Source organism: Mya arenaria, chromosome 3 (assembly GCF_026914265.1).
Source record: "Mya arenaria isolate MELC-2E11 chromosome 3, ASM2691426v1".
Lineage (NCBI taxonomy): Eukaryota > Metazoa > Mollusca > Bivalvia > Myida > Myidae > Mya > Mya arenaria.
The window spans coordinates 32,979,874-33,003,862 of record NC_069124.1 but is presented as its reverse complement, the minus strand read 5'-3'; the positions used below and the strand labels follow the sequence as shown (position 1 = coordinate 33,003,862).

General features: G+C 38.6%; 2 protein-coding genes across 2 annotated transcripts; one reads left to right on the top strand and one right to left on the bottom strand.

Annotated features, from left to right (window-relative positions):
* Positions 1-7: 7 nt before the first annotated feature.
* LOC128225962 (uncharacterized) lies at positions 8-7,070 on the bottom strand. Its single transcript, XM_052935854.1, has 3 exons — positions 6,908-7,070; positions 172-6,140; positions 8-28 (listed from the first exon to the last, which is right to left on the bottom strand). Exons 2-3 carry the CDS (start codon positions 6,031-6,033, stop codon positions 8-10), a joined length of 5,883 nt encoding a protein of 1,960 aa, XP_052791814.1. The 5' UTR covers positions 6,034-6,140; positions 6,908-7,070.
* On the top strand, positions 6,925-22,646 carry LOC128225961 (fibrinogen alpha chain-like). Its single transcript, XM_052935853.1, has 8 exons — positions 6,925-6,971; positions 7,217-7,442; positions 17,182-17,713; positions 18,428-18,508; positions 19,416-19,571; positions 20,820-20,984; positions 21,618-21,759; positions 22,440-22,646. The coding sequence occupies exons 1-8, from the start codon at positions 6,925-6,927 to the stop codon at positions 22,621-22,623; spliced, it is 1,533 nt and encodes a 510-aa protein (XP_052791813.1). The 3' UTR covers positions 22,624-22,646.
* Positions 22,647-23,989: the final 1,343 nt, after the last annotated feature.

The following is a 23,989-nucleotide window of genomic DNA, read 5'->3' as shown; positions in this document are numbered from 1 at the left end:
TTTATCTCTAAGTAGCACGACGTCGCCGCTGCAAATGTTAACTACACTGGATTTCCACTTCTGTCGCTCCTGGATCGTCTGTAGATACTCGCATCGCCACCGACTCCAAAAAATGTCAGAAAGGAACTGGACATGCTTCCATTGGGCACGGTAGGCATCTTTCACTCCTACATGTTTGAATGACTCTACAGCACTGTCAGTCTTCTGAGTGAGAAGTGTCGCAGGAGTAAGAATAAATGGTGCATCTGGGTCTGACGACACTGGTACCAGGGGACGAGCGTTGACTATCGCCATGACTTCAGCCATGAATGTCGAGAGTATTTCATGGGAAAGATTCCTGCCTTTATTGTCCATCAGAACGGAATCTAATACACGCCTTGTCACTCCAATCAAACGTTCCCACGAACCCCCCATGTGTGACGAATGTGGGGTATTGAATCTCCATACAGTCCCAGAGTTGTACAAATGCTGATGCACTGGATCATTTTCGACACAGATGGCGTCGATTTTAAGTTCATCTGTCGAGCCTACAAAGTTGGTTCCGCGATCGGACCTGAACTCCTTTACCTTGCCTCTAATTGCGGAAAATCTTCTCAAAGCATTGATAAAGCAAGAACTACTCATTTCTTCGATGAGCTCCAAATGTATTGCTCTAGTTGTCTGACATATGAACAACACTGCCCACCGTTTGGATGTTGCAGCACCGCCTCTGGTTTGACGAGTAACTATATGCCATGGACCGAAGACATCGATGCCCACAAAACTGAAAGGAGGCGATGGGGTAACTCTATCTGTGGGTAAGTCTGACATCATCTGGTGTGACAACTGTCCGCGTAACCTTCTGCATTTTACACACTTGTGAATGGTGAAATTGATTAGTCTTTTGCCACCAATGATCCAATATCCCGCAGCCCTCACCGCACCTTCCGTAAAGTGTCGGCCTTGATGAAATACCGTTTGATGATAATGTCGCACAAGCAATGTTGCTAGGTGGCAATGTCCCGGTATAAGAACTGGTTTCTTCTCATGCTGAGGAAGGTCTGCATTCTTCAGTCTTCCACCGACTCTCAAGATGCCATCTTCGTCTAAGTAAGGAGACAATGTCGAGATGCTGCTATCCCGTGGTAGTGGTTTCCCGTCTCTCAAACACAGTATCTCTTTACTGTATGCTTCATGTTGAAACTGCTTTATGATAAAATTCTTGGCTTCATTGTGAGATTTTACTGTTTTATACCATTTACAAAGGTGCCAACCTTGGCAGGAACTTTCTGCAGTTTTAGATTTTAAGGCTTTTCCAACATGCATAAGGAGAGAAATAGCATTTACTAGCTTTTGCCAATCTGAGAACTTCTCAAAACGTTTGGTTCCAATCATTGTACTTCCTTCAATGACAGTTTTGCACACTTGAGCTTGGGGTCTCACTTCATTGTCGCTATCTGGATTCACTAATGAAAACTGTTCACTGGGTAGGTCATTAGTGCAGATATCTTTCACACTTTGTCCCGTGATCCAAGGACACCCTGGCAGCATGTTTGGAGTCTGAAACCTGGTTCCGTAATCAGCTGGATTCTTCTCGGTAGCAATGTAGTGCCATTGGTCCGATGTTGAAAACTGTAGAATTCGGCTGACTCTGTTCTCAACATATATGTAAAATCTTCGACTCTTGTTCTGCAAATAACCGAGCACAACCTTGCTGTCAGTATGGTACTTTATTTCCTGATTAGGCAACGCCAATTCTTCTGAGACTATTTCAGCTACTGTGACTCCCAGTACTGCTGCGCAAAGCTCTAGGCGTGGAATTGTGTGACCGTGCTTTGGGGCAACCTTAGATTTGCCGAGGACGAACCCGATATGTTTCTTGCCAGCTTCATCTGTCGTTTTCAAGAATGCGACTGCAGCTATGGCCTTTTCCGATGCATCGCAAAACACATGAAGTTCTCTTTCTGCTTGCCCCGACACTTCCGGTCGGAAATATGTTCTAGGAATTGAAACAGTTGTAAGCTCACTCAGCGATTGTACCCAAGTTTCCCATTTGGTCTTCAAGTTTTCTGGTAGAGGTTCATCCCAGCCATCGACTTCATCAGTTACTTTGCGAAGCAACAGCCTTCCTCCAAGCGTCACTGGTGCCAAGAATCCGAGAGGATCGTAGAGACTGTTGACTGTCGACAATACACCTCTCTTCGTCAGGGGTTTCTTCTGATCAGCGACTTGGAAAACAAAACAGTCATTTTCCAAGTCCCAACTAAGTCCAAGACTTCTCTGTGTAGGCAAGTTGTCTTCTGACAGGTCTAAAGTTTTTAAGTTTTTCTCCAGATCTTCTTCTGGAAAAGCATTCAGTACCCTCTTGTCGTTGGATGCTATCTTGTGGAGTCTAACTTTACCTCCTGTGGATAGAGCTTCCTGTGTTCTTTTCATTAAGCTGACTGCTTCTTCAGTAGACGGCAAGGAGGCTAAACCATCATCCACATAGAAATTGTTGTCTATGAAATCTTTGACATCTCTGCCATGAGATTGCTCTGTCATCTGGGCAATTTTTCTGAGGCCGTATGTAGCAACAGCAGGAGATGGAGAATTGCCAAATACGTGGACACACATTCTGTACTCTATCAGCTCTTTGTCAATGTCATTATCTTTGTACCACAGAAATCTGAGGAAGTTTCTGTTGCTCTCATGCACATGGAATTGGTAAAACATTTGTTGGATGTCTCCTGTGATCGCTACTGCCTTCTCTCTGAACCGCATCAGAACACCAATTAGACTGTTTGCGAGGTCTGGACCGCTAAGAAGTACTTTGTTTAACGACAAGCCTTCGAACTTTGCTGATGAATCGAACACGGCTCGGATCTGATCCTTTTTCTTTGGGTGATATACCCCAAATACCGGTAAGTACCATCTTTCTTCACTTTCTTCCAGTGGTCGAGCTACCTCTGCATGGCCATTCTGAAACAATTGATCCATGAACTCTTGAAAGTGTTGTCTCTTTTTAGGATCTCTCTTCAAGTTGCTGTCTAAAGCTAAAGCCCTCTTCAGCGCTTGTGGCTTGTTGTTTGGCAGTCTCGGGCGTGGCTCTCTGAATGGCAACGGGGCAGACCAATGACCATCTTCATTCTTCTTGAATTCGGAATCCATGATCTTCAGGAATTCTTTATCGTCTGTGGACAGGACTGGCTTGTTGTCGTACTTCGTTGTTGCAAACACATTAGCGTCAACATCTATTGGGATTCTGTCATGATCTTTGACTTCGAACTTGTAATTACACTGGGGAAATATGGTCGGACGACCATCTTCGAGTACACGCGTTTTCATTACGTTCACTATGTCTGGTTTATGCGATTTTCCCGCGCACACATCGCCAACGATGACCCATCCTAAGCTTAGCTTCTGGGCGAAGGGGGAACTTCTCGGACCTATTCTTTGGTCATGGATGTGATGTGCCTCTGGCAAATCGCGGCCGATCAGAAGAAGTATGTCTGCTTCTGGATCTAGATCTGGAATGGCTACATCTTTCAGATGGCGGTGATACCTTGAGATCTCAGGCGAAGGGATCTCAGAACGGGTATTCGGAATCTCGTCGCACTCTAATATGTCAGGCAATGGAAACACCACACTGTCGTCTATGGCTGAAACAGTCAATCCCTTCACATATCTTCCTTCTGTTTGGTATGTTCCAGCACAGGATACTAAGGTATATGGCTCAGCTTGTTCTGAAGAGACTTCCATAGCATCAAAAAAGGTAGGTCTGGCAAGTGTTCTATTACTTTGATCGTCCAAAATCGCATACATTTTTCTTGCTTTTTCCTTTTCTGACCCGGGATAAACCTTTACTGGTACAATTTTTGCACATGATCTTCCTCCGAACTCTTTGCCACAAATATTTGTGCAAAATGAGGCCACCGCCTTTTCCTGGAACCTGTTTTTACTATCAGTCTGTTCATTATGCGCCTCCCTGCCATGAGCTTTGTAGGGTGCCTGGTTTCTTTCGGCCTGGCGTTCATCCTGCGCCTCCCTGCCATGAGCTTTGTAGGGTGACTGGTTTCTTTCTGCCTGGCGTTCATCAGGATGAAGAGCAGCTGGATGGCGTTCACTGCCACAAATTTCACATTTAACTGAAGCTGTGCAGTTCTTAAAAATATGAGTGTCAGTCTCACAGCATTTATAACACATTCTATTTTCACGTAGGAATTTCTTTCTGTCTGCCATAGTCTTGTTTTTGAAAGTTCTACACTGGTTTAGCGAATGTCTCATGTTGTGTATTGGGCAGTTCACTGGAGATACAAATTTCTGCGTAGACTCGGATTCTTTAACATCGGTCTTCCTAACATTCACAGCGACTTGCCTGGAAACACTTGCCACAGCACTGCTAGCCTTGAAACCTTTTTTGTCTCCGGTGTCTCTTGTATCTGTAGAAATTGCGAGCCCTGGGTCATTCAACATAGAACTCATTTCTCGGACAAACTCACAGAATACGGAAAAAGGAGGAAATGTCACATCATGCCCCTTTTTATATCTCGTAGCTTGCGACATCCACTTGCTTTGGAGGTGGTACGGCAGCTTCGTCACAATAGGCAACACGCCAGATGAGGAGTTGAAGTAGCTGAGAAGCACACTATACCTTGGGTCATCCATGCACGACTCTATTTCTGAAAGAATGTCGGACAATTCAAATAATCTCTTATTGTCTCTGTTGCCTAACCTCGGAAACTTCTCTAATTTCTTCTTCAAAGCAAACTCCACCATCTCTGGTGAACCATATCTTTCATGCAACCTATACCAAAGTCTTTCTATGCCTTTAGCGGGGTCATTAGTGTTTGCTGCGCGAAGACTCACGGCACTTTTTCTCGACTCTGGTCCTAGCCATTTCAGAAGAAGATCGAATTCTTCTGAGGGATTGAGACATAGTTCATCAACCACAGAACGGAAAGTAGATCTCCACACTGAAAAGTTTTCGGGACAATCATCAAACTTGCTTAGTCTTTGAACCATTAGATCTTTTTTCATCAGATATCTCGCCAAATCTTGCCCTGCAGGTACAAATGGAGGCGAATTAGGATTGAAAACTGTATGATTGTTTTTTATCACTTCATGTTTCACTGGTATCTTATCTGTGTCGATCGCATCGATCGCATTCGGCTTTAGATGATGGGTTTCGGCGCGTGAAAGTTCTTGAACATATTTCTCTGTCTGGTCAGTTTTGTCCATAACCGGAAACTTCACAAAAGTTGCATTATGTTCACTAGGGCCATTTTTTTCAATTTCAGTTCTATAAGTATCATACTCTACTTTGGACACAAAGGCGTCTTTCTCTTGATCTAACAGTTCTATATCTGCTTCAAGTTCTGTTTTCCTTCTTTCAGCAGCTGCCCTGGTTCTAATTTGTTCTTCCTCTAACACTGCTTTCTGTTTAATAATTTCTATTTGTCTTTTCTTAAATGCTAATGTTGCCTTTGCAGCTTCTGATTTTGCTTTTTGCTTAGCTAGTCTTGAACTCACATTAGATTTAACACTAGAAGTATGGCTATCTGAAGACCGTGCGGATTCTATCTCCCAACGTTGTTGTTGGATGGAGAATTTTATTTCTTCCATAACTTGTTCAACATTGTCTACCAAGTGTCCGCGAATCTTTATCTCAGCTTCTTTCTCCCTCAAACTGTCCTCTGTATTTGTGCTTATTAAAAACTGAATGTACTTATTTGATTCGGTCTCATATGCTGATCTGAATTCTGATAGCTGATATCTATATTGAAGTATTACAGTTCTCTCCGCGTCAGGTTTTTCAGCCAGTAATCTAATTATTTCTTTGATGTTTTCTTTGATTTGTGATAGTTTGTTTACATATTTATTTTTATTTGTTTCAAACAATTCTTCTCCTTTTTCAGTCAATTTTCTTAATCTTCTTTCAGATGTTTCTACTTCCTCTAGACCTTGTTCCTGGGTTAGACTGCCTTGGTCCTCTCCCTTGTCCTGCTCTAGACCTTGTTCCTGGGTTAGACTGCCTTGGTCCTCTCCCTTGTCCTGCTCGCTTCTGAACGACATCGCTGCTGTGGTTAGGTCGTGGTCTTTTTACTGTTCTGTCACCGAGTTTTGACTGCATTAATGTCAACGATGGTTCCACAGATAGTCTTTATTCATATAGTAAAAAGCTGAAAATACAAACACTGGAATTACCACTCAGGTAAAAGAAAATGGAAATGTGCTGCCGTTAGCCCCCACTGTGTTAGAATAAGTAATAACCGTCTAAATGTTATAAGTGAACAGATGAGATCCCATATTCTAGTATTAAATGAACACTAAACTGAGATCTATCCTGTTTACAACATAAATCCACAGCACACTGCAAAAGCATCATCTACTACTTTCTATTCAATATTAAATCCATTTACTGTTAATTGTAAATGAACATCATACTAAACAATAATCTAACACATTAAGGGCCAAGAACAACAGATCAAATAATCTTTACTCAAATTACAAGTAAATCCCATTACAAGATCTGTTTAAATACAAATAATAAAGCTAGATGGTTAATAACGATGCAAGGGAGGCAACTTCTGCAAGACCAAATCCCACGGACAGGGTTAAGCAAGTATTATCTCCCTTGAATATCAAGCTTCTCAAGAAATACACCGAATTAAAAGATTTACTAAACATCTCACGAGAGACACAGTTTAAATAGTGTTTCAACTTTTAAACATCAACATGTTGACCATTACTGAACAACAACCGGTAATATTTGACTACAAGTAAATTTACATGAAGAATTCTGCACAACAACAAGCATGGCCTCAAAGCTTGAGATTCAAGTTTACATTTTGAAGTAGATATAATGCATCATCATTGCACATTTATGTCTAGAAACAAAGATTAAACAGTATTCTTTACTAAGCTATGAAATATATTTAAGACTTACACCATGGGGCCACGAAGATGCCTAGGAAAGAAGTTGAAAGTAATTTTGCACTGCGCACATGCCAGTAGGTTACGAAAGATAACTCTTGTCAAAAACTACTGACTAAAACGCGGACAAGTAAATAACAGAAACGGACTTTGCGGTTACATTTCTCAAGCTGTGACATCACAAATATAATAAATTGACATACAAGAAAATTTACGTTTAACCATATTAACCCTTATCAGGTAATTGCGCTTAATTAGAACACACAGATATATCAAGGACAAATAATATCAAATATAAACTGATAAGAAAGAAAATGAAAATCATTTGGTGTTTTTTTGTACAAATATTCGTCATATTTGTGCAGAACAGTTACTGTCAGCCGGAACAATGCACGAGCCAGCACGTGCTTTCGTCACTCGGTGACCACGGAGACCGGTTGTACTCGCTTGAGAACTTGGTGCAGAATCTGACGAATGGACTGACCAGCCTTCAAAATGATGTCAACAGTCTTAACTTTGAGAATGCGCAGTTAAAAGATAAGTTAAAGGTATGTCTGTCTAGTTTTTATTTGGTATAATACAAAACAACGACGGAATTATAAAATATATTTGGAGGAAAAATGTTAGGATATTGTCGTTACTTTATTTGCAAGCGTTTATTAGGCTATAGGCCGCAGGCCGACAGACTTTAAGTGACACTCATATTCAAAATCAGTACATACACATGCATGACAGACATAAATTTTGAGTGATAAACATTTAACTACATTTACTAAATAATGCATTAATGGAACATATTAATTACTGATAACAAGATTGTAGCAGTGTATTTGATAGCTGAAAACGCAAATATTATTAAATGATTGGTGAGTGTTTTCTGCACCTTTGTTTCAAAATAAACTCGGTACTTGGTATCCTTCATAAGAATCATATTAAAACAAGTGTATTAATTGTGGTTAATCGTATGTGGGAGTAAGAGTGCATCAAATCAAATTACCACAAATCGAAATCAGATGGCATGTATGTTAAAAGGATTAATGCGTTGGTTACACACAATGGGACGAATTGTATTTTGCGGATTAAAATATTACGAATTAATTCCACTTAATTTAAATACGTTCATAAGATTCCAATATTAATGTGAATTTGGAAGCCAGCCAAGGAGTCAAAAAAAATCTCGGTGAGGAACCGAGGTCAATAGATAACTATAGAAAATTTGGGAATGAAAATGACCCCGTCTTACTTTAAATTCTTCAAATAGACTAAACTTCCTCCCTATTATCGGGTTTAATTTAATAAGTTTCTTTCGTAATGACAGGCAATACAGTTTGGGGCCACTCGAAAAACATTTCTATTCAGTTTTATTGCCTGTGAACAAAATTGTAAAAAAAAGCAAAATCATATTTGTCGCACCAGCCTTTCAATTTTCTTTCCGCGTTTGCAGTAGGCCGTGATAGCTCAAATGAATGCAATATCGTCATTCACATATTAAGGGTACTTGTTTGTTTCAGTGTAAGATTGTAATATATTTTACCGAATGAGCACCAAAAGTTTTATTTCACGAGTGGCGTAGTTGCGAGTGGAACCTTAGCCTTTGATGTAAACGGGATCAAATATATTGCGATATTACAACGAAACAAAAAAAATCGTTTCATTTAATTTAAAGAAAATGATATAAAATGACAGCCATGTGCGCGCTGACGTTCCAATCAGTGAAATTATCAAGTTGATATTTACACTCTTGAAACAGAGCAATATATATTTTATTTCATTGATATATTTCTATAAACAGCCGAAAAGGTAAGATTGTTAACGTGTCTGATTATATCGTACCAAAGGTCAGATGGTGTACGTGTCTGATAGTGTGCGTGTCAGATAGTATCGAATCAAAGGTCAGATGGTGTACGTGTCAAATAGTATCGTACAAAAGGTCAGATAGTGTACGTGTCCGATAGTGTGCGTGTCAGATAGTATCGTACCAAAGGTCAGATGGTGTACGTGTCAGAAAGTATCGTACCAAAGGTCAGATAGTGTACGTGTCAGAAAGTATCGTACCAAAGGTTAGATGGTGTACGTGTCAGAAAGTATCGTACCAAAGGTCAGATAGTGTACGTGTCAGAAAGTATCGTACCAAAGGTCAGATGGTGTACGTGTCAGAAAGAATCGTACCAGAGGTCAGATAGTGTACGTGTCCGATAGTATCCTACCAAAGGTCAGATAGAATACGTGTTAGATAGTATCGTACCAAAGATCAGATAGTGTACGTGTCTGATAGTATCGTACCGAATGTCAGATTGTGTACGTGTCCGATAGTATCGTACCGAAGGTCATATGGTGTACGTGTGCGATAGTATGCATGTCAGATAGTGTCGTAGCAAAGGTCAGATAGTGCACGTTTCAGATAGTATCGTACCAAAGGTCAGATAGTGTACGTGTTTGATAGTATCGTACCGAAGGTCAGATGGTATACGTGTCCGATAGTATGCATGTCAGATAGTGTCGTACCAAAGGTCAGATAGTGCACGTTTCAGATAGTATCGTACCAAAGGTCAGATAATGTACGTGTCTGTTAGTATCGTACCGAAGGTCAGATGGTGTATGTGTCCGATAGTGTGCATGTCAGATAGTGTCGTACCAAAGGTCAGATAGTGCACGTTTCAGATAGTATCGTACCAAAGGTCAGATAGTGTACGTGTCCGATAGTGTGCGTGTCAGATAGTATCGTACCAAAGGTCAGATGGTGTACGTGTCAGATAGTATCGTACCAAAGGTCAGATAGTGAACGTATCTGTTAGTATCGTTTCAAAGGTCAGTTAGTGTATGTGTCTGATAATATACTGCCAAAGGTCAGATAGTGTGCATGTCTGATAGAATCGTACCAAAGGTCAGATAGTGTACGTGTCTGATAGTATCGTACCAAAGGTCAGATAGTGTACGTGTCTGATAGTATCGTACCAAAGGTCAGATAGTGTGCGTGTCCGATAGTGTGCGTGTCAGATAGTATCGTACCAAAGGTCATTTAGTGTACGTGTCTGATAGTGTCGAACCAAATGTCAGATGGTGTACATGTCTGATAGTGTCGAACCAAAGGTCAGTTAGTGTACGTGTCTGATAGTGTCGAACCAAAGGTCAGATAGTGTACGTGTCTGATAGTGTCGAACCAAAAGTCAGGTAGTGCACGTCTCTGTTAGTATCGTTCCAAAGGTCAGATAGCGTAAATGTCTGATAGTATTATACCGAAGGTAAGATAGTGAACGTGTCTGTTAGTATCGTACCAAAGGTCAGATAGTGCACGTGTCTGTTAGTATCGTTCCAAAGGTCAGATAGCGTAAATGTCTGATAGTATTATACCGAAGGTAAGATAGTGAACGTGTCTGTTAGTATCGTACCAAAGGTCAGATAGTGCACGTGTCGGTTAGTATCGTTCCAAAGGTCAGATAGCGTAAATGTCTGATAGTATTATACCGAAGGTAAGATAGTGAACGTGTCTGTTAGTATCGTACCAAAGGTCAGATAGCGTACATGTCTGTCGGTATCGTACCAAAGGTCAGATAGTGAACGTGTCTGATAATATCGTATCAAAGGTCAGATAGTGAACGTGTCTGTTAGTATCGTACCAAAGGTCGGATAGTCAACGTGTCTGTTAGTATTGAACCAAAGGTCAGATAATGAATGTGTCTGATAGTATCGTACCCAAGGTCAGATAGTGAACGTGTCTGTTAGTATCGTACCAAAGGTCAGATAGCGTACATGTCTGTCGGTATAGTACCAAAGGTCAGATAGTGAACGTGTCTGATAATATCGTACCAAAGGTCAGATAGTGAACGTGTCTGTTAGTATCGTACCAAAGGTCAGATAATGAACGTGTCTGTTAGTATCGTACCAAAGGTCGGATAGTGTACGTGTCTGTTAGTATCGTACCAAAGGCCAGATAATGAACGTGTCTGTTAGTATCGTACCAAAGGTCAGATAGTGAACGTGTCTGTTAGTATCGTTCCAAAGGTCAGATAGCGTGAATGTCTGATAGTATTATACCGAAGGTTAGATAGTGAACGTGTCTGTTAATATCGTACCAAAGGTCAGCTAACGTACATGTCTGATGGTATCGTACCAAAGGTCAGATAGTGAACGTGTCTGATATAGTACCAAAGGTCAGATAGTGAACGTGTCTGATAATATCGTACCAAAGGTCAGATAGTGAACGTGTCTGTTAGTATCGTACCAAAGGTCAGATAGCGTACATGTCTGATGGTATCGTACCAAAGGTCAGATAGTGAACGTGTCTGATAGTATCGTACCAAAGGTCAGGTAATGAACGTGTCTGTTAGTATCGTACCAAAGGTCAGATAGTGAACGTGTCTGTTAGTATCGTACCAAAGGTCAGATAGCGTACATGTCTGTCGGTATCGTACCAAAGGTCAGATAGTGAACGTGTCTGATAATATCGTATCAAAGGTCAGATAGTGAACGTTTCTGTTAGTATCGTACCAATGGTCAGATAGTGAACGTGTCTGTTAGTATCGTACCAAAGGTCGGATAGTGTACGTGTCTGTTAGTATCGTACCAAAGGTCAGATAATGAATATGTCTGATAGTATCGTACCAAAGGTCAGATAGTGAACGTGTCTGTTAGTATCGTTCCAAAGGTCAGATAGCGTGAATGTCTGATAGTATTATACCGAAGGTTAGATAGTGAACGTGTCTGTTAGTATCGTACCAAAGGGCAGATAGCGTACATGTCTGATGTTATCGAACCAAAGGTCAGATAGTGAACGTGTCTGATAGTATCGTACCAAAGGTCAGATAATGAACGTGTCTGTTAGTATCGAACCAAAGGTCAGATAGTTAATGTGTCTGTTAGTATCGTACCAAAGGTCAGATAGCGTACATGTCTGATGGTATCGTGCCAAAGGTCAGATAGTGAACGTGTCTGATAGTATCGTACCAAAGGTCAGATAATGAACGTGTCTGTTAGTATCATACCAAAGGTCAGATAATGAATGTGTCTGATAGTATCGTACCAAAGGTCAGATAGCGTACATGTCTGATGATAGCATACCAACGGTCAGATAGTGAACGTGTCTGTTAGTATCGAACCAAAGGTCAGATAGCGTACATGTCTGATGATAGCATACCAACGGTCAGATAGTGAACGTGTCTGTTAGTATCGAACCAAAGGTCAGATAGCGTACATGTCTGATGATAGCATACCAACGGTCAGATAGTGAACGTGTCTGTTAGTATCGAACCAAAGGTCAGATAGCGTACATGTCTGATGATAGCATACCAACGGTCAGATAGTGAACGTGTCTGTTAGTATCGAACCAAAGGTCAGATAGCGTACATGTCTGATGATAGCATACCAACGGTCAGATAGTGAACGTGTCTGTTAGTATCGAACCAATGGTCAGATAGTGTACGTGTTAGATAGCATCGTACATGTACGTGTCTGAAAGTATCTTACCTTTCGTAAACAAAAGATAATGGGCCTGACTGATTTTGTGGTACCTTGGAGGAGTTATTGCTGTGTCAGCATGGGATAATTATATGCGTTCGCTTAGAACTTGAAATTGTTTTATCGGTTAATATGAGTGGTTTGCCATTTCCTTTATTGTAACCTTCAAGTTGAACCAGATGTGATAAATGTTACGTTATTTCACTTACTGTTCTAATGCCTGCAATCGTAGGGTCGATTGTTGAAATATACTACTTTTGTTTTTGGGCATCGCTGTAAAAAGTGATATAGATGGTGCTGTGTTCATTTGATAAAAAAACAACAACAAAAGACAACAAAAAACAACAACAAAAGTTCAGCTGAAACATTTTTAGAAACACTGCGGATCACAAGTGTATCCGTAATAATGCTTGTTTTGCGAAAAAAATAACGGAATTTTTATTTTCCACGGTTATACTAGCTTGGTTATACAATATTATTTTATTGTCCGGAGATATTCACCCAAATCCTGGTCCCAGTTCAGGTCACAATTCATCCACTGTCAGTTTGAATGGTGAAAGTTCTCTTAATATCTCGAATTTCTTGTGCAGTCCAAACTACCTGTCCCTTATACACTACAATATTCAAAGTCTTTTACCGAAATTGGATTTACTTACAACTGAGCTAGCCTCCTTTGATATTCTTACCTTTTCGGAAACGTGGTTAGCTTCTTCAATATTAGACGACCAAATTCTTATTCCTGGATTTTCGCGGCCGGCCCGGCGAGATCGTTGTGGTGATTCGTATGGTGGTGTTGCCGCTTATATCAAAGAAGGTATCAATTTTAAAAGAAGAAACGATTTAGAATTAAATGATATCGAGTGTCTTTGGTTGGAAATTAAGATCCGCACAACTAAGCGTATTCTGCTTGGTGTCTTTTATCGCCCTCCTAATTCAGGTAACAACTACTTTAATAACATTGAAAACTCAATAGGTTTGGCGAGAGAAAGCGGTATTGATGATAGTATTGTAACAGGTGATTTCAATCTTAACATTCAAGTTAATAATTCAGGGCGTAAGATTCATTCTCTGTCACAACAGTTTGGCTTTGAGCAATGTATCTCATAACCAACACATTTTACTGAGCATTCGTCCTCAATTATTGACCTCTTATTCGTCTCTAACTCAAACTCTCTTGTCCATAGTGGTGTTGGTGAGCCTTTTCTCGAGCAAAACATTCGATTTCATTGCCCTGTATTTGGAATTTTTAGATACCAAAAATCAGTACAGAAGTTCTCTCGTCGTAAAGTATGGAAATATGATATTGGCAATTATGTACAATTACGACAGAAGCTTTCGGATACTGATTGGACAACTGTTAGAAATGCTAATATAGATCTGTTTACCTCTAATCTAACACGAACTATTACTGATATTGCTGGCAGTTGTATTCCAAACAAGGTAGTAAATATTTATCCAAATGAACCTCCTTGGATGAACGCTAGCATTAAATTAAAAATCCGGCAACGAAAACGTGCCTTTAGAAAAGCTAAACGCTCAAATACTCCGACACATTGGACAAGGTTCCGCAGCTTGCGAAACGAAGTAGTTGCTCTCGTCCGTAGTTCTAAATCACTTTATTTTGATAAACTTGCTTCGAATCTCAAATCCAGTGAGCTCAGTTCAAAGGACTGGTGGAAAACTTTAAAATCACTCATCACTCCGACAACATCAAGGGGCATTCCGTCACTAGTCAATCCACTTGATGGTGAACTTGTTACGGATGAACAACATATAGCGGATATTCTCAATGACTTTTTTGTCCGCCAAACATACGTTGACGACTCTAGTCAAGCTGTTCCCCAACACGAAATTAGAGCTGAACAAGGAAAACTAGAATCCTTAATCATTTTACCATCTGAGGTTGAGGATGCAATTAATTGTCTCAAGACAGGTAAAGCATCGGGCCCAGATGGCATTAATAATCGTATCCTACGTGAAGCATCTGTCCAACTTAGCCAACCTTTATGTGAATTGTTTAATGTTTCGCTTAATTCATCGGTTATGCCATTAGAATTGAAATGTTCAAATGTCTGCGCCGTCTTCAAAAAAGGTGAACCTTCAAACCCCTCTAACTATCGCCCAATCTCTCTTCTTAATACAATGGAAAAGGTCTTTGAAAGAATTGTATTTAAACATGTATTTAATTTTCTTCGTGATTCACACTTCTTTACCAGTGTCCAATCAGGTTTTATGCCCGGTGACTCTACTGTTAACCAGTTAACTTATCTCTATAATACATTTTGTCAAGCTCTCGACGATGGTCTTGAAATAAGAGTTGTCTTTTTCGATATAAGTAAAGCCTTTGATAAGGTTTGGCATCGTGGTCTATTGTACAAACTTGAACTAGCAGGACTTTCTGGCCGTATACTGTCTTGGTTTTCCAATTACTTAGGAAATAGGTCTCAGCGCGTTGTAATTCCAGGAGCTACTTCCTCATTATCTGAGATTAAAGCTGGAGTCCCACAGGGATCAATTCTAGGTCCTCTTTTGTTCCTCGTATACATCAATGATATTGTTAAGGAGGTTGATTCAAATATAAACCTTTTTGCGGATGATACGAGTCTCTTTGTTATTGTCGACTCCCCTCAGTCTACAGCCTTAAAACTACAGAATGATATTAACAAAATATCTCTCTGGGCCGACAAATGGCTCGTTAAGTTCAATCCATCAAAATCAGAATCAATGGTCATATCTCGTAAAAGAAATAAACCCATTCACCCACCAGTGAATATGTTCGACACAGCTATTCCTTCTGTTGAATCTCACAAACACCTTGGCATTTTTCTCTCTGATGATTGCAGTTGGCATGCTCATATTAACTACATCAAAGATAAAGCCTGGTCCAGAGTTAATATAATGAAACGTCTTCGTTATCTACTTGATAGGCGGTCTCTGGAGGTAATATTTATTTCCTTTATTAGGCCTATCTTGGAATATGCAGATGCTATCTGGGATAATTGTACACAATACGAAAAAGACGAACTGGATAAAATACAAAACGAATGTGCACGTATAGTTACTCGTTGTACTAGACTTGTTTCTCTGCATTTACTACAAATTGAATCTGGTTGGGAAACTTTAAGTACTAGACGCGAGAAACACAAACTTCTTCTCTTCTTTAAAATGAAAAATGGTTTTACGCCAGATTACTTGTCGGTTTTGGTTCCCCAGACAGTAGGACAAGCTTCATCAAGAACACTTAGAAATTCATCCAATATATCTAGTTTCCGAGCCCGCACATCTTTGTTTATGAATTCATTCCTTCCTTCTACAATATCTGCATGGAATTCTCTTCCAGTTGACGCAAAGGCTATAAACAATATCGTTAGTTTTAAATCATACCTCTATTCTGATAAGCCCAAAACACTTAGAATATTTTATTACGGGAAACGCCGGCTTCAGGTCCTGCACACTCGCCTACGCAACGATTGTAGTTCCCTGAGTCACCATCTCTATGTTAAAAATATTGTTTCCTCACCATTTTGCATGTGTGGAAGACAGGAGACTACATACCACTATCTCTTTATTTGTCCTCTCTTTACTGAACTAAGGCAAAATATGTTTAATACTATTCAATCTCTAACTGAAGTTACCCTCCGTTGCTTACTATATGGTGATGACACACTGACTGAAGAGCAAAATAATACTCTGTTTGATGCAGTTCATCGCTTTATTTATTTGTCAAAAAGATTTGAAAGCCAGTGATTGACTCAAACCACCAACACTCACACATCTTTTACTTTGCCTCTCCTTCTTTTCTTCTTCGTTCTTTCTCATACTATATTTTTTCTACCTCAATACAGTTGATTAATTTAGAATAAAGTTGTTGTTTTTTTTCTACAATAAATGTTTTTGCATTTAACGTCTATCATTCAATTGCCTAAATTTTAAACATCATTTAATATGATTATAACTCCATCACTAGTATCCGCCTCAAATGCTAATTGTAATTTATCATAACAGGGAAAGGAACTCTATTAGTTTATTTCTACCGTTCCAATCCTGAAATTCGATTATGTATTTGTATTGAAATGTTGATAAATTTTGCTCAATAAAATATGTTTAAACCAAGTGTATCCATGAAAAATCCAAAGCAGTAAATATTTGTAAGTTTACAATGATGATTTTAACATCGTCATTAACTTTACCAAAATACTATAATGAGCAAAAGAGCCATGGTTCAACCAAAAGCCTCGTTGTCAAAAAGGATACTTTCAGTTAAACTGACGTCAAGTTTAACTTTAACATAATATCTTATATTTACATATTAAAATTGCAAGTCACTACCAAATGTCTTAACCAAAGGACAGATAAGTCATTTTTCAATATCGATAGCCCATATTTTCATCCGATGTATGTCTAGTTTGGTCTCGTGGCGATAGGTGTCTCGTTTTGGTCTTGTGGCGATGAGTGTCTCGTTTGGTCTCGTGGCGATGTGTGTCTCGCCTTTGTCTTGTAGCGGTGTGTGTGTCTCGTTTTTGTCTTGTAGCGGTGTGTGTGTCTCGTTTTTGTCTTATGGTTGTGTATGTCTCGTTCATGTTTTGTGGCGATGAATATCTCGTTCTTGGTTCGTGGTGCTAAATGTCTCGTTTTGTGACGTGGCGATGTGTGTGTCGTTTTGTTTTCTTTTGTCGATGAGTTTCTCGTGTTTGTCTTGTGGCGGTGTATATCTCGTTTTTTTTGTATGGTGGTGGTGTGTGTCTCGTTTCTGTCTCGTGGCGAAGCATGTCTCATATTCGTCCCCTGGCGGTGTGTTTCTTGTTTTTATCTTAAATTATATGTTTCTTGTAGAAATTTGAGCAGTCGTGTCACCTGACATGTGATGGAGGAAATATTTCCCAGAGTCGACAGAGCACAGATTCAACTGCAACCCAACCCTCCAACATTCACACAAATAAATCAACGTTTGTAACATCACTAACAACAGCTAAATCATCAAACAACACCAACGTTGTTACACCTACAACCGTGACACCTGATTCAACAATAACCACAACACCACGAACAACCAATGTTCTTGTGAACACAACTGTCGTAACCCTGAATTCATCTCACACTGATACATCAACAACCTCTGTCCCCTTAACAGCGACTGTCGCAACATCATTAACTATATTGTCTACATCAGCCACTACAACAACTACAACAGCCACCCCGACAACAACGGACGCTACAACACCCACCCAGACAACAACGGACGCTACAACACCCACCCCGACAACAACGGACGCTACAACACCCACCCAGACAACAACGGACGCTACAACACCCACCCCGACAACAACGGACGCTACAACACCCACCCCGACAACAGCGGACGCAGGTGCGTATGTTAAACACTATTCCGTGTATAATTAAACTATGACAATATTCTTATAAAAATGATTCTTGTTCTTAATCCTAATCTAAAACTTTTGAAAAGGTCATTACCAATGGCTATCATATAGTATTGAGTTGCTTACATATGTCATGCAATCTTTAAAATTGACTTATTCCCCTTTGTTTTCAAGAAAACTTATGTCAGTATTTAACTGCCATTTGGAACTCCTCGGCCATTTTTATCGAAAACAACATCGGATGTATATGAACGGTTTGTATTCTCAGAAATCGGTATATTTAAGTCCGCTGCAAGTAGATCACGTAATTTAATTCATCAGTTAAACTTAATGACTTAACTCTTGGAAATCTTAATTAGGTTTGCAATAATACACTTCACTGGCAATCAATTTAAACTTAGATCAATAAATACGAGCTAAATGACAACATTTCATTAATGATTTACTGAAAAATAGAACTACTTCTACTGATGTACCGGCATACAACCAGGGTTGTTTTCGATAAAAAATGGCCGAGGAACTCCGAATGTTGAACTGCCTGTCTTTATAGATGAATTCTACATTTTATTATATATTTGTTTTATATTGTGTGTTAATTTATATATTTCATTGAGAATACATGTGTTTAAAAGCTGTAGAACTTATTTTTGGAGTTTATCATTTTTCTAATCTTCTTTTTTTCTTCTTTTTATGACCTGCAGTATACGAAGACTGTGACGAAGTACTAATGTCTGCTGGTCTAACCTCCGGGAGCAATGGAACGGTCGCCAAGATAAGACTTGGTAAAACAATGTTCTTAGAACCTTTTTCTGTACCCCGTTTGTTCAAACTCGCATTGGTCGAATTCTTCGTCGGCTCAAACTGGATGTAAAGGACTGATTTTTACAACCTGAAGGTTATCAAATATACATTTTGTACTTATAGTACAAAATGCATATTTATAAAAAAAAATCTATATTTTTCAATATTTTTCCACATTTTTTCACGCACAACAACATAAAACAAATGATCTTGATTCATGTCAATTTTTTTAACTGATATATAGTAATAAGTTATAACATTTAAACATAAATAAAAACATCTCAAGTAATTAACTGGTTAATCTTGCCAATCATTTTGTCTCCATGTTTTATTCATTTCTATTGAAGTTTTAATGTACATCCATAGACGTGAACTTTCTTATTATTTATCTCTCTTTTTAAGAGTTAAAACATGAGTTCTTGTGTTTTAGTGTTTTGTGTTTTATGTCGTCCGTATATCGGAACATGTTCCACTTTATCTGGATTCGACATATGTGTATTTTAATGCTATCGTTATATAAAACCTTAAAGATGCAATCTTACTCCCGGATATGATTCACCACAATTAGTATTATTGTTTTAATATTCCAAAAAGGATGAATAAATGTCGAAACAAGGATTCTTATGAAGGATACCGAGTTTAATTTGAATGAAATGAGCGTAATTCTTCTTTTCGAGACTAAAGTAGACCACAGTAAATCTTTTAGCATTCACCAGTCATTTAATATTTTTTTGCGCTTTCTGCTATTAATTACATAGTTATTCATAATCAGTAATTAATATTTTCCATAAATGCATCATATAGTAAGAAGTTTAAGGTTTTACAGTCAAAATTGATGTTTGTTAAACATGTGTATGTTTTGATGTTGAATAAGAGTGTCACTTTAAGGAAGAAACTCGATCGACGCTCTCTGCAAAAAGGAAGACGGACGATCGTGGCTTGTTATTCAGAAACGTGTTGACGGATCCGTGGATTTCGATAGAACTTGGCAGGACTATAAGAATGGCTTCGGGGATATAGCCCTACAAGGGAACTTCTGGCTAGGTCAGGATTTCCTTAACTTATCGTACTTTTTCAAAAGTTAACAATTGTATGAAATATTGTACTTTCTTAAAACGTTACTATTCGCTGCGTAGAAATAGTACAGTACATGCTACACAGGAAGTTAATTGCTTAAGAACTTTAAATCACCATTCAAAGCAAAACAGTCGAACCCCGTTGGCTCGAAACCGCTTAGGTCGATTTCCCCGTTGGCTCGAACTAGATGTAAAGGATCGATTTCTTTAAACTTATGGTAAACATTCCGCTTGGCTCAAAATCCTCGCGGCTCGAGGTATATCCGCCTGTACCTGGGAGTTCGAGCCAACGGGGTTCGACTGTACGTAAGTATATAAACACGTGCATTGAGTTTAAGCAAAATGCACACCACCCTCCTTGCAATTCTCTAAATATACATTTCATAACACTGGTAAGTCTATGTTTTAATACCCATGGAAGAAGGACTAGTTGTATTATTATACTAAGGGCCGATTATTCAAAAAAGTGCTAAAGTTGACAACGTGATAAATCTATATTTATCGTGAATTTATAATCGTGAAATATTTGAAGGTCTATTGACATATTTAGATATTGATGAGTACACAAGTTCAGCTGAAACAGTTGAATCAATTCTTGTTAAAGGGACTGTGTCACAGATTGGCACCAAAAAAAGTTTCTTTCTGTAACGAATCTCAGGACAATTATCTAATAGAATGTGTTACGCTTTGATATCATAATTGTAAAAAAAGTACCAAAATGTGTCGGTGACCGGGTTCGAACCCGCTTGGCCAAATTTGAAATCCAACGTCTTACTAACTGAGCTATTACGGCTCTAATCGGGTGACATAATTACACCTACCTCGGTAATATCACGTGATAACACCGACTAGCCAATCACGCATAAGGAATGAATTCTACCTGGTAGACATACCCAGTAATATGTTTTAATGGAAATATACGAAATAACTGCTGAACTTAAATCAATTGTAAACTATGTGGTACTTCAGTTAGTAAGTTTCAATGCATTGTACACATCGATGCCAAGTTTATGTCTTTTTTCGACAATTTTTTTCCCGCCACTTTATCATCTGTGAGACAGCCCCTTTAAATATACAGCGGATCACAAGCATATCCATTAAACTCCCAGAGTAGTAACGTTCACAAAAAAGTTAACAACGATAACGTTAACAACGTTGTTAACTTTAACAATGTTCTGAATAATCGCCCCTAAGAGTCTATCCTCGACACTACCAGGGAACGAGAAGATCTACGAGCTAACGTCGACAGAGGACTACATGCTGCGTATCTCCATGTGGGACTGGGGAGGGAACAGCAAGTTCGCCGAATACGAACACTTTGGTCTTCTGGATGAGGCCAACCTGTACTCCCTGAGTGTGGCAAGTTACAGCGGAAATGCAGGTGATTAAATTCAAATCATGCTGAACTTCATTTCCCATCGAAAACAACCTCGGATGTATATAACGGTTTACAATGTCAGAAATCTTAATATTTAACTACGCTGAAAGTAGATCGCGTAGTAGTTTCAATTTAGAAATTAAAACTTAATGACTTTATTCATTGGAATCATAATTATTTATGCAATAAAACACTTCAATGGCAATATTTTTAGACTTTCAATTAAGAAATTAAAACTTAATGATTTTATTCATGGGAATCATAATTATTTATGCAATAACACACTTCAATGGCAATCAATTTAGACTAAGCAATACACAATACACATTAAAACACTACAATTTATTAATACTATTACAAAAAAAAAATTGAGTTTTTACTTCTACTGATGTACCGGCATACATCCGTGGTTGTTTTCGATGGAAAATGGCCGAGGAGTTCCTAATGCATTCAAATAAATGCTTCGATAAACTTTATCAGTCGGTACAATGTCCAACTTCAACATATTAAGATCGTGTTTTGAAATAAAAATGTAACATATTTTACTTAGAATTGATTTGTAACGAACAATATTCAGATTTTTGTCACGTGTATGTCCTGCTGTGAGATGTCAAGATAATAAAATTTGCATTGTAGGCGACTCGTTCCATTATCCGGACTCGTACCAGCTACAACACCACATGATGGCGTTTTCGACATCAGACAGGGACCACGACCACAGCCCTCTCAACTGTGCCCAGAAGTTGAAAGGAGGATGGTGGTTTAACGGCTGTTACAGGTTTACTTTTTCTTCTTCTGATTTAAGTCTTCTTTTCTGCTCAAAAATATGTAGATCTAAACGGATTTACAACACGTATAATGAATAACTTTTGCACCAATGTTCTGTTTGTTATATACATATCATAATTGTACGAGCGATACATATTGCGAAATACGGTAGAAAGTCCGTATTTTATTGCAGTGTAGTGCGGCAGTAATTCCACTCCGCTGTTGTTTCATTGCGTGATGGTTAATGTCAAGCAGATTTTCATTTCAAGGGGCTGGTGCCTCGTGAATCCGAATCTGCATCTCTCCACTCGAGTCTTATAAAACCTTCTGCATCAAAACGCAGAAAAAGTCCTATTGTTTTAATATGTTCTTATGAGGACATTAACTACACAAAACAAACTATAAATTTCGTTCTATCCGTAGAGGAATGTGCAAATCGATTGCTGACTAAATATTTTTTTAATAATGAAAAGCATTGTTATTTGTACAGATAATTACTAAAAATTATCGGCTTGATTTCCGTCTTGTCAAATACTAGAAATTGAGGCGCTGTCAGCTATCTGATGTATGCGTCATTGGTAGCGTTGACGCGGTCGAATGCGTTATGCGAAACAGTAAAATCGGCCATTACTCGGAGGATGTTATTTTTTTTCACATATTGACTTTGTAAAATATATATGACTATTACAGTTCCAACCTCAATGGTCCTTACCTGCCCAATGCCTACGGACAGCGGATGATGGGCGAGTCGTTCGGAGTACCGACGTTGGACGGTACCGGTATCGAATGGTACCCCTATCGACACAGGCAGTACTCCATGAAGGCAGTTGAAATGAAAATAGCCAAATCTTCACACTCCTCCATTCTCGGATAAGAGTAAATAAAGTTCGGAAATAGCCTGGGTTTTTATTTAGTACGCTGTTGGAAAGCATTACATAATGAGCTTATCTTTAAAGTTATATTTTGTTAAAACCACCGTGAAAACCTCGTGTCAACATGATTCCGACAGAAGTTAAGTAACTTGGGTTATCGTAGGAAACGTAAGATACACATTCATTCAAGTTTCATCTCAAAATAAAATATTCAACTCTACATTGTGTGTCACATATTTATTTCTCACATTCGAATACAGACTTTCTCAAGATAGTTACAATCACCATAGACCCATTTCAAATACGACACACATTTTAAATACCACACACATTTCAAATTCCACATACATTATAAATACAACGCACAGTTCTAATTGCACATACATTTTAAATACGACACACATTTCAAATACCACATACATATCAAATACCAAACATAGTTCAAATACCACACACATTTCAAATACCAAATTCTCCTTCTCTGTGTTTGTTTCAAATTTCGTATGTTTAAAAAACCGCATACATTCCAAATACCACATACAGTTCAAATACCAAAAATAGTTCAAAACCGCACACATCATAAAATAATATGATACATTCAACAGCTCTCCATGCTGTACAACTAAACATATATTTTTTTCGGTCGTAGGCAGACTGCAATCGCCCTGACTTCCTTTGAAATGATCAAAATGATCTGAATTTAATTAAATTTTTCATTGTAAAATGAAACAAGGAATCCCATTGGCCATTGTAAAGATTGTCAGACCGGATAGAAAAAATGGAGTATCAAATAGGTATCAAATACAATATTTTTAGCACTGTGGTTGTTTTAAAGTGAAAGATATTTATTTTCAAGAACGATTTTCCAGGAAAACTAAGACATATGAAGTTATAAGGTTAAACATAGCGTATGCTAAAATTTGATACAATTGCGAAATTAATCTGGCAGACCGATAACCAAAGGTCAAGGTCACTCAACGCCGCATTAGACATGGTTCAGTCAACGTGTATGGTTTTGTCACGTATACAAAAGTGTGTGCAAGTTATATAAAAAAAATACGATACCGTATGCATTGCTCTTCTATTCCCATTGAAATCAACGCCTAAATATACATTAACTGGTTAACAGTTAAATCAGGAGCAAACTATATTGTGGTCAAATATTCAAACCACTTTCGAACACTAGTCAACCGCTTGTTTACCCTGGCCGAGTATCTTTTTAAAGATGTTTCTTCTTTACTTTAAAATTTCTTAAATAAACAAATTTGAAAAATGAGGTTACATTTATACAACAAGTTTTTTTTTTATTTAACTGATACTTCGCTTCTTATTACAAATGTTCGATATATTTCAAGATATATCAAAGAC